At 54.4% G+C, this 10,624-nt stretch overlaps 1 protein-coding gene across 2 annotated transcripts; it reads left to right on the top strand.

The window, feature by feature from the left end:
* Nucleotides 1-882: 882 nt before the first annotated feature.
* On the top strand, nucleotides 883-4,345 carry TPPP3 (tubulin polymerization promoting protein family member 3). 2 transcript variants are annotated; one of them, XM_049786467.1, is made up of 4 exons: nucleotides 883-1,059; nucleotides 3,256-3,449; nucleotides 3,543-3,696; nucleotides 3,811-4,345. In XM_049786467.1, the coding sequence occupies exons 2-4, from the start codon at nucleotides 3,262-3,264 to the stop codon at nucleotides 3,997-3,999; spliced, it is 531 nt and encodes a 176-aa protein (XP_049642424.1). In that variant the 5' UTR covers nucleotides 883-1,059; nucleotides 3,256-3,261; the 3' UTR covers nucleotides 4,000-4,345. The 2 variants fall into 2 exon arrangements, with proteins under 2 accessions (XP_049642424.1, XP_049642425.1); XM_049786468.1 differs by having other exon boundaries at nucleotides 894-1,014.
* Nucleotides 4,346-10,624: the final 6,279 nt, after the last annotated feature.

Here is a 10,624-nt window from a genome sequence, read left to right as displayed (position 1 = left end):
CACACCCGGCAGCGCTCAGGGGTTACTGCTGGCTCTACGCTCAGAAATCACCCCTAGCAGGCTCGGGGGGACCATATGGGATGCCAGGATTCGAACCACCATCCTTCTGCAGGCAAGGCAAACGCCCTACCTCCATGCTATCTCTCCCTAGGCCCCCTATTATTATTTTTAACGGCGAGGCTCGCGGGTCCCCGAGGACAGTGTGCACAGGGCCTAGGACCGGAGGGGTGCGCTGAGCCGTGAGCAGGACTGGCAGAGGAAGGAACGCCAGGACACTCGCCTTGCACAGGCCAGGAAAGCCCTGACCGGAGGTGATCTTTCTTGACAATGGGGATTTCACCCGGACACTGGACGGGAAACCGGGCTTTGGGCTCTGAGGAGATAGCAGGGAGCAGAGACCGGGGTGCCAGCAAAGGGAAGAGGCCAAAAAGAGATCGCGGACTCAGAGAATTTCGCGGATCATAGGGTCGCGTGGGTGCGCCGGGATGCTGGGGCTGGACACCCCTCATTCTCCCTTTGTGTCCCCTGGGTTCGATTCTACCCTTGGAGAAAGAACGGGGGTCAGGAGATGTCCCCACCCCGCCCCACCCCGCCCCGCCCCAGCTCCCTAAGGCCTTGGCTTGCGGGTTCGACCTTGGGGCGAGCCCAGGAGCGGCCGTCCCCCGTCCGAGGGCCGGTCACCCCGCGCGCGGGTCGGGGCTCGGCGGGTGAGCGCTGGGCGCTGGCAGCGTCCCCGCCCCGCCGAGCCCGAGCGCGGGGAGGGCGGTGTCCGGGAGGCGGAGCCAGCGTGACCTTGGTCACTCTCTCGCCGAGACAGCCCCGGGGGTGGGACTCCGTCGCTATGGAGACCGAGAAACAGGGGATAATACGACGGAGCCGCCCGGGCTGCAGTCCCGCCCCGGAGCCGGCAGGGAGCAGAGCTGCGGAGCCGCCTGGTCTCCCGCGTCCGTGGGTCCATTCTCGCGTCCTTCTGTCCATCGGCGCTCTGCAGGAGCAGCCACCAGATAGAAGCCGGTAGGAGACCCGGGCGCCGACCCTACTCTGTATCCTGCACGATAAGTAAGGGGGTGTGGTGGGAGAGGCCTGGAAGGGGTCCCTAACCTAACCCCATAGATACTGCTGTGCAGCGGCTAGTCGAGAGGCCCTCTCTAGACCCCAGCGTGCCCCCAACCCCCAGCGCCCCGCTGATTGATGTGTCCAGCTGTCCCAGCGGGTGCAGGCGGGTGGCCCCAGATCACGGGTGTGGCCGCCGCATCCACAGCCTGCAGACCCTGGGGCCTGAGATGACGGAGCATCATCGTCCCATCATCGTCCCCACAGCCTTGAAGCCATCACTGCAGGCTGGATCCTGCCAGTCCTCCCAACAAGCATCCTGTGCCTGCAAACCCCCTCCCCACAAACCCGGTCCAGACTACTATACCCTGGGTGAACCAAGCTTCAGGCCTCTGGGGCCTTGGCTGGAAGCTGCAGCAGACAATTAGACAGGAGCGTGATCAGGGGATTGTGGGCCCTCAGGGTCAATGGCTGCAGGAGCTGAGGACGCCCAGTCTCAGCAATTGCTGTTTTTGGCTGCCAGCAATTAGGTCTGTGGTAGCAGGGATTGGACCAGGGGTCTCAAGAAGCTCCAAGGTAGAGAGGCACAGATGCTTCTGGAGAACTCAGAGTGGTCAAAAGACCACCGTGGAACTGGATAGGCCTGAGCAGACAGAGGGATATTGCCGTATAGGATGTAGGGGTCTGCAAGTGCAAGTGTGTAATTGTGGACATGGGTAGGTATCCCGTTCTTTAGTGGGGAGGTGTGGTCGGGAATGAAAGTGGGGTTTGAAGGCTGTGGGAGAACACAACAGGGTAAGGGTGTGGCTTGGAGCAACGGGTGTGGCATGTAAGATTATGAATATGGGTTTGAGGTGGGAGTGGGGGCTGGGTGGCCTCAGTCCCAGGCTGCTACTGCAGTGCAGGCTTGGGGTGTGGTCAAGAGGGCTTGGGTTGCTATTGTGTGTGTGTTTGTGGGGAACATTGATGAGGACTGTGGGTGTGGCCGGGGGCCTGACAGGTCTCGGGGACTGATATTCTCAGGAGATCTCTGTATGAGGTGGAGCCTATAGGGTGGGAGCGAGGATACAGAGATTGGGCTAGGCCCACAGACCCAAGCTGAGGGGGGTGGGCCAGGCTGCAGGTGTGCTCAAGACAGGCTGAGACCAGGCAAAGGGCGTATCCAGAGGGAACAGGTCCTGGGTGCGGTGACCAGAGCAAGGCCCACCGGGTTTGTGGGAGGGTGGTGCTCAGGGTGTGGCTAATGGGTCCCCCTGGAGAAGAAAGGTGCAGAGCCTGAGGAGGCCAGAATCCGGCTGGGCTGTAGGTGTGAGAAGTCCTGGGCCAAGACCACAGCCTACTCACTGACATGCCTGTGCAGGCGTAGAGCCACAACCCCCACTATGACAATCCCCCCAATTGCTTCTTCGAAACCCTACAGATGGGGAGGCTACAGTCTCAATAGGTGGCAAGGGGCCAGGAAGCCACAGTTGTGCCCCAGGCACTGGGAGTACTGGTGTGCCCCACCCGTGGGCCCCTGTTCCCCAGCCCAGCCCAGACGCCCTGGGAGCTTCTCCCTGAGACGCCCTGACACCATCCTGCCCTTAGCAACGCTCTCCAAGCAGCACCACCCTCCCTTAGCAACTGTCTCTAGGCTTCACAAACTGTGGCCAGGCCAGCCCTAAGTTCCTGCTCCCCTCATGTTTTTGTTTAACAGCAAATAGTAACAAGGCTCTGGCCAGGCCAGCTGCACCCCTGCCTAGGGCAGCCACCCCTGCCTGTGCTCTGGCACCGTCTCAGCCTGGGCTAGGTGTTGCTGGGCCCTCGTGGCCTGATGGTACACAGTCTTTCTGAAGTACCTGCCCAGCTAGCATCCTGGCCAGGGCCTCCCCCCCAGCACTCAGCCATTCTCACTTCCACCCCAGCAGGCTTAGTGCCAGGGTCAGACAAAGCTTGGGCCCAGCTGCTGCCCTCCCAGCCTCTCTGGACAGTGCTACTCTGTTCCCAGCCTCATGTGGACATCATGGTTTCAGCTTCTCCACTCTACTCAGGGCTGGGCTGGCACTGAGCAACAGAACCTTGCCTCCTGGTGCTCTTCCTTAGGTCCCTATGGCCCAGGGAGACCCTGTGGGGTTGCCCCTTTCTCCAGGCACTGCTGGAGAGGTGGAGAATGCAGGAGCTCGGGGAGGGAGGGGGCTGCTGGATGAAGATGGGTTTCCACAGGGGGGCATGGCAGCGAGCACAGACGTGGCTGGGCTGGAGGAGAGCTTCCGCAAGTTTGCCATCCATGGCGACCCCAAGGCTAGCGGGCAAGAGATGAACGGCAAGAACTGGGCCAAGCTGTGCAAAGACTGCAAGGTGGCCGACGGCAAGGCTGTGACTGGCACCGACGTCGACATTGTCTTCTCCAAAGTCAAGTGAGCCTCAGGTGGAGGATTAGTGGGAGGGAGGCTGGGGCCAGGGAAGTCTTCATACCTGGGGAGAATTCATGGTGTCCCCACACCCGGCAGGGCAAAGTCAGCTCGGGTCATCAACTATGAAGAGTTCAAGAAAGCTCTAGAAGAGTTGTCTGCCAAGCGATTCAAAGGAAAGAGCAAGGAGGAGGCCTTTGATGCCATCTGCCAGCTGGTGGCAGGCAAGGAGCCAGCCAACGTGGGCGTCACTGTAAGTGCGCTGTTGGTTTTGGGTGGCCCTGGAGGTGGGCTATATGTGGGGCATCATGGCTTGGGGGAAGTTGGGAAGGGCTGGCTTCCTACCCAAGGGAACTGTCTCCAACAGAAAGCCAAAACAGGGGGTGCTGTGGAGCGGTTGACTGACACCAGCAAGTACACGGGCTCCCACAAGGAGCGCTTCGATGAGAGCGGCAAGGGCAAGGGCATCGCTGGGCGACAGGACATCCTGGATGACAGTGGCTATGTGAGTGCCTACAAGAATGCAGGCACCTACGATGCCAAGGTGAAGAAGTGAGGCCTTGCAAGGCCCTCCAGCACGGCTGCCCCACCAGAGGCTCCGGCCTGGGCCTAAGGGGCATGTGGAGCAAGAGAGCCCGGTTCCCTCCCTGCTGGACCTGCCACCAGTGCTTCCTGCCCAGCCCCACCAGGCCTCTGACCCAGACTGCTCTGTGGCCCCTTTCCCGTCCACTTCCTCCCCCAACTTCTGTTCATCTGGGGAAGATTCTGTGCCGATAGCCTGACTGCCCTAACTGACCCTGGGCATGGCTAACTCCTGCCTGCTTGCCTCATATTTAAACTGCTGCTCTGGCCAAGTGCCTAATCCTGACCCAGACCTCAATAAAGACCCCTTTTGTACCGGTCGGGCCTGGTCAGATATGTGGTAATGACTCTCACAGCCGGCTGTCCCCATAGCCTCCTCTCCCTGCCTGTGGTACCCTATGGCACACACCTGAGGGCACTTCCCTTAGTATCAGTTGGGCCACCCATGGACACAGCTGAGGAAGTCTAGAGCCTTTCCCCAAAGGCCTTCACGGGCTTCTTCACAGCATAACAGGCTTGAGATGAAGACCTGGCTTGCCTGAGCCTTGGCACTGGCTCAGCATAATGCCTGGCTACTCTCAGCTTGATTTTTGATTCCTCTTCAGGGGCTACTGCGACACATCAATCCAGTACAGAATATCAGAAAATGCAGGGCCAGGAGGAGTGTTCAGTTCCACTTTTTAGTTTTTGGGCCACACCAGGCAGCGTACAGGGTTACTCCTGGCTCTGCATTTAGGAATCATTCCTGGTGGTGCTCAGGGAACCATTCCTGGTGGTGCTGGAATTGAACCTGGAATTGGCCTAGTTGGCCACCTACCTGGGTGGGCCACATGTAAGGCAAATGCCCTCCCACTGTGTTATTGCTCCAGCCCCTAATTCCACTTTTTTTGTTTTTGTTTTGGGGCCACATCCAGCATGCTCAGGGGTTGCTCCTGGTTCTGCGCTCAGAAGTTTCTCCTGGCAGGTGTGGGGGACCATATGGGATGCCAGGGATTGAATCCCGGTTGACCTCATGCAAGGCAAATATCCTGCCTGCTGTACTATTGCTCTGATCCCATAACTCCACATTTTTGAGGTAAAGAAATAGAGTGGATGTGTCTCTGCAAAATGGAGGCCAAAACCAATCCTCTCCCACTGAGGCTGGGCCGGCTGACACCACAAACCCTAACACCCCAATATTTACTTCACCTAGCAGTGTTGAGTGGCCAGGGAGTCTGAGGGAGCCTATGGCAGTCCAACAAGGTAACTAACAGTGACTTCCCCTGAATAACTCAGAGTTTTGGATCAACCTTCCCTCAAGGGTGTTACGGCAGAGCTGGTTCCCCAGCTCAACACTTGGGGATAAAACTCATCCTGCTGTGACCAATGGGCTGAATGAGATTAGAGTCTTCCAGGGTTCCTCTGGAAAGTGCTAGAAAAGGCTTCCTGGGCTTCCTCCACTCACAAAAAAACGTCCTTTTCTAGACTAGGAATAAGGCAAAGTGGGGCAACTATTTCTTTCCTGTCCCGGGGCTTTCTGGAATGTTCCTGTTTCAAGCTGTTCCCTCAAGTCCAATTTCACTTAACTAGAGTATATTGAGGTGTGTGTGTGTGTGTGTGTGTGTGTGTGTGTGTGTGTGTGAACACATGACACTGGAAAGTTAAAGTGGTATTTTTAGGGGGCAAACCAGCACCTTCACACAGCTGAGCCTGGCTAATAGCCTGCATCTGTGAGCAGCTCCAGACTGTTCACCTGCACCTCAGTTTGGCTCCAGGGAGCCTGATTCTGAGCCACCGCCCTCATCCTCCACCTCCTCCATTGCCTCTTAACATGAAAAGATAGATGCTGCAGTTTGTGACAATTAAACCACATTCGTAGTGGCACATGCCCTGTGTCAGGTGCTTGTAAATAGCCTCACTGTGAAGGAATGGCAAGGGATTCCCATCAGGTGTGGGAAGCAGTGGCTGCCCGTTCCAGTGGCTGGCTGTAAGGCTCAAGGAACCCAGAGCGAGGATAGCTTCCCCCACTTTCTTTATTTTTTTGGGGGGGGGTATCATACTTGGCTTTGCTCAGGGCTTATTATTCCTGGAGGGTTAGGGGGATGATATGAGTTGCTAGGGTTCAAATCCAGGTCAGTTGTGTGCAAGGCAAACACCCTACCCACTTTACTATTACTTGGGTTCCTTTCTGTAAAAAGTGGTTATGAAGTCACTCTCCTCTGCATACAGAGAGGCCTGGCAGATGGCAGCAAGGATTCAAGGGAGAGATTTGTGGAATAGAGCCATTAGAAACCTTTATTTAGAGAGTGGGGGGCCTGGCCCCACAGTCAGCGTGTATAGAATTCTCTTGGACACACTCTTTCTGGGACTCCGGTGTCCTTCTCAGGCCTGTGTCTTCCTTTTTTCCAGAGATGCCAGCCTTAGGGAGAGATTCTGTCACTTGCCTTCTACTTGGCTCCAGGGCTTTCCCTGCTGCAGGCTGAACAACCCACAGCACAACCCCTCTGTGGTCCTTCTCTTTTGGGTGGAGGCAGTTGGGCCACAACTATTAGTGCACAAGGTTTACTTGGTTGTATGTTCAGGAGTGACTCCTGGAGGGGCTCAGAGACCATAAAGAGTATCAGGGATTGAATTGGTTATAATTGATTGGTTATGTGCAAGGCAGGAGCTTCACCCCTGTGCTATCTTTCTGGCCCTTGATCATTCTCTGGCCATTCTCCAAGCTTCCTCTTGTCCTGCCAGCTGTAACAAGGGTCATTCAGGGAAAGTCTTAATGACAGTTTATTCCCCAGGAGTGGCCAGCAGCCCTGGAGAAGGCAGGGCTAGCCACTTTCAGTGACAATAAAAATGGGGGAGAGGGCCGGAGAAATAGAACAGCCGTAGGACATTTGCCTTGCACGTGGCCAACCCTGGACGGACCTGGGTTCAATTCCCAGCATCCCATATGGTCCCCTGAGCCTGCCAGGAGCGATTTCTGAGCACAGAGTCATGAGTAACTCCTGAGTGTTTCTGGGTATGGCCCAAAGCCAAAAACCAAAAAAAAAAAAAAAAAACCCGGGGGGGGGGAGCGGGGTGGAAATGATAGCACAGTGGTAGGGTGTTTGCCTTACATATGACTAATGGACCTCAATGGACCAGGTTCGATCCCTGGCATCCCATATGGTCCTCCATGGTCCCCCCAAGCCTGCTCGCTCTCTCTCTCTCTCTCTCTCTCTCTCTCTCTCTCTCTCTCTCTCTCTCACTCTCCTTCCTTCCTTCCTTTCTTCATTTTTTTTTGGTTGTTTTTGGGTCACACCCGGTAGCACTCAGGGATTACTCCTGGCTCTATGCTCAGAAATTGTTCCTTGCAGGCTTGGGGACCATATGGGATTCCGGGATTAGAAACACTGTCCTTCTGCATCCAAGGAAACGCCCTACCTCCATGCTATCTTTCCGGCCCCCTTCTCTCTCTTTTTCTTTTTTTTTTCTCTCTCTTTCTCTTCTCTTTTTCTTTTTTCTTTCTCTCTCCCTTTCTCTCTCTTTTTCTTTCTTTCTTTCTTTCTTTCTTTCTTTCTTTCTTTCTTTCTTTCTTTCTTTCTTTCTTTCTTTCTTTCTTTCTTTCTTTCTTTCTTTCTTTATTTCTTTCATTCATTCTTTCTTTCTCTTTCTTTCTTTCTTTCTTTCTTTTATCCTTCCTTCCTTCCCTTCCTTTTCTCTTCCCTTCCTTTTTCCCTTCCCTTCCTTTTCCCTTCCCTCCCTTTTCCCTTCCCTTCCTTTCCTTCCTTCCCTTCTTCCCTCCTCCCTCCCTCCCTCCCTCCTTCCTTCCTTCCTTCCTTCCTTCCCTCCTTCCTTCCTCTCTCCTCTCTCTCCTCCTCTCTCTCCTCTCTCTCCTTCCTCTCTCTCTCCTTCCTCTCTCCTTCCTTCCTTCCTTCCTTCCTTCCTTCCTTCCTTCCTTCCTTCCTTCCTTCCTTCCTTCCTTCCTTCCTTCCTTCCTTCCTTCCTTCCTTCCTTCCTTCCTTCCTTCCTTCCTTCCTTCCTTCCTCTCTCTCCTCTTTCTCTCCTCTCTCTCCTTCTCTCTCCCTCTCCTCTCTCTCCTTCTTCCTTCCTTCCTTCCTTCCTTCCTTCCTTCCTTCCTTCCTTCCTTCCTTCCTTCCTTCCTTCCTTCCTTCCTTCCTTCCTTCCTTCCTTCCTTCCTTCCTTCTCCCTCCCTCCCTCCCTCTCTCTCCTCTCCCTCTCTCCTCTCCCTCCCTCTCTCTCTCTCTTCTCTCTCCTCCCTCTCTCTTCTCTCTCTCTCTCTCTCTCTCTCTCTCTCTCTGTCTGTCTGTCTCTCTCTGTCTCTGTCTCTCTCTCTCTGTATTTGGACCACATCTGGCCACGCTCAGGGGTTACTCTTGGGTCTGTACTCAGAAATCGCTCCTGGCAGGCTCTGGTGATGCATGTGGGATACTGGGAATCGAACCTAGGTCTGTCCTGGGTTGGCCGCGTGCAAGGCAAATGCCATCACTGTGCTATATATCTCCGGCCTGCTAAGAATGATTTCTTTTCTTTTCTTTTTTTTGTGGTTTTTGGGTCACACCTGGCAGTGCTCAGGGGTTATTCCTGGCTCCAGGCTCAGAAATTGCTCCTGTCAGGCATGGGGGACCATATGGGGCGCCAGGATTCGAACCGATGACCTCCTGCATGAAAGGCAAACGCCTTACCTCCATGCTATCTCTCCAGTCCATAGGAATGATTTCTAAGCACAGAACCAGGAGTAACCCCTGAGCACCACCGGGTGTGGCCCAAAATCCAAAAAAAAGGAGAGAGATGGGGAGAGCAATACATAGCAGACAGGGCATATGCCTCAAATGCGGCTGACACAGGGTTCGACTCCTTGAGACCATTAGGAGAGATTTTCGAGTGCAGAGCCAAGAGTAACCCTGAGCATAGCAGTGTGTGGCAAAAACAAAAACAAAAACAAAACAAAAAAACAAACGGGGGAGTGAGTAGAAGGTGGCTCTGATTGGCTCAGGTTTATTGTTCCTTCTCCGAGGTCCTCTCACCAAATTGGGGGGTTGGCAGAGGCAGGAAGAGCTGCATAGCAGAGAGTAGCATTGGTCTCCACTGAGGGGCCCTGATAGGTTGGCTCGGGCACTGGGCCGGGGCACAGGAGACGGCTCCGACTGCCAGCCTCCCAGCTAGGCTACCCTTCCTGGCAAGGCTTAGGTTTGGAGGGCAACCCTAGAAAAGTGGGTGGGGTTCCTAGTAACATTTCCATGAGACACTGGCTCACCCAGCTCTCTCCAAACCACTCAGAGCACAGAAATGTAGGGTGCCCCTTTTGGGAACCCACAGAAACTCCAGAGTACAGTTAGTGTACCCCTAGCTGTGATTTTCACCTCTGCTTCCTTCCTTGTTCCACACTGGTCCGTGAGCAGTCTGTTTGCTGCCGGCCTCTCCTGTCTCTCTGGACAAGCCTGGAGGCTGAGGACGAGAAATGCAGCATCTATGCACAGTCTGCCTCCTACACGCCCCCTGGCAGCAGCAGCTCCGGGTCACTGTTTAAGTGGAAACATTCTTAGAACCACTTCCATGACCTTTTCCCACTGGTGTTTCTAAAGATGCCCAATCCTTCAGGATCCGAAGGTAGCTGTTCAGAGTCTGGAGGATTGGGCATTCGTGTGTGAAATGTGCCTGGAGCTTCATCTCTCTCTGCTCTGGGCAGCATCAGCTTTTCCTCCCATCTCCCTAAATGTGTCCCGCTCCCCATGTACTCCCTTCACAGCTGATTCATCCTCTACACTGAGACACGAATTAGCCTCTCTCCTGGTCTAGTCTAATATCTCTGGGAGTTCAACCTCACACTGCCCATCTCTTAGTCCCTCAGCTCCCTGAGCAGGCCCTGCTTCTTCCCCTCTCTTGGCCATTGTGATGCAGCTTTCCTTGGGCCTCTCCCACTGCCTTGGCACCCAGCCCTGACCTGGTAGTCAATCTGCAGGCTCTGTTCTGCACTTTCTCAGTGCAGAACTCCTGTTCTTCTATCCTGCACTCTTGATCTGGAGCCCCTTTGCTCACATTCTACTAATTCTGCAAGCTGCTCTCCAACAAGCCCTCATGGGGCCCTTCTCCAATTCTCCTGAGTGGGAGCAGCTCTCTCCTGGGGAATCTTGAGACTTTTGTTCCACGTGGTACAATGCCAGACTAATTCCCTCACTCACTGTTATGCTTTCTTCCCTAGCTAAATATTGGGGACATGAGACCTCATCACCATGGCAAGAGGAAACTCAAACTATGCTCAATAAACCCACACATTTGGACCCTCTATGATTTATTTTAACACAAAGCACAGCTCCATCATGGGTGTATTTTCACCTCTGACCCTACCAGTTCAAGTGACTTTGGAGAAAAGATGGTGTTTTTTCTTTTTTGACATTTTCAGCCAAATATTTCTATGGGATACGATGCCTAGGACCAAGTGCCAACTATTTTCTGTAGGCAGGAGGAAAGAATGACTCAATGGGAGGAGACAAGAAATAAAGAGGACCAAAGCAGTGGAGTCAGAATTGTTTTTTCTTAATCTTGTAGTAAGCAGTACTAGCGTGGTGGGACTGGTGTGGACTGGCTCCGAGGTTGTGAGGGCTGTGCACAGGAGCCCTGTTGTG

The sequence above is a fragment of the Suncus etruscus genome, chromosome 14, assembly GCF_024139225.1.
Source record: "Suncus etruscus isolate mSunEtr1 chromosome 14, mSunEtr1.pri.cur, whole genome shotgun sequence".
NCBI lineage: Eukaryota > Metazoa > Chordata > Mammalia > Eulipotyphla > Soricidae > Suncus > Suncus etruscus.
This window is presented reverse-complemented; position numbering and strand designations above follow the sequence as displayed.

Bases quoted from the DNA above. Each gene is read 5' to 3' on its own strand.
- TPPP3 (XM_049786467.1), top strand. From the start codon at position 3,262: ATGGCAGCGAGCACAGACGTGGCTGGGCTGGAGGAGAGCTTCCGCAAG. The intron at 3,450-3,542 runs GTGAGCCTCAGG...CACACCCGGCAG, and splicing joins ATTGTCTTCTCCAAAGTCAA to GGCAAAGTCAGCTCGGGTCA. The intron at 3,697-3,810 runs GTAAGTGCGCTG...TGTCTCCAACAG, and splicing joins CAGCCAACGTGGGCGTCACT to AAAGCCAAAACAGGGGGTGC.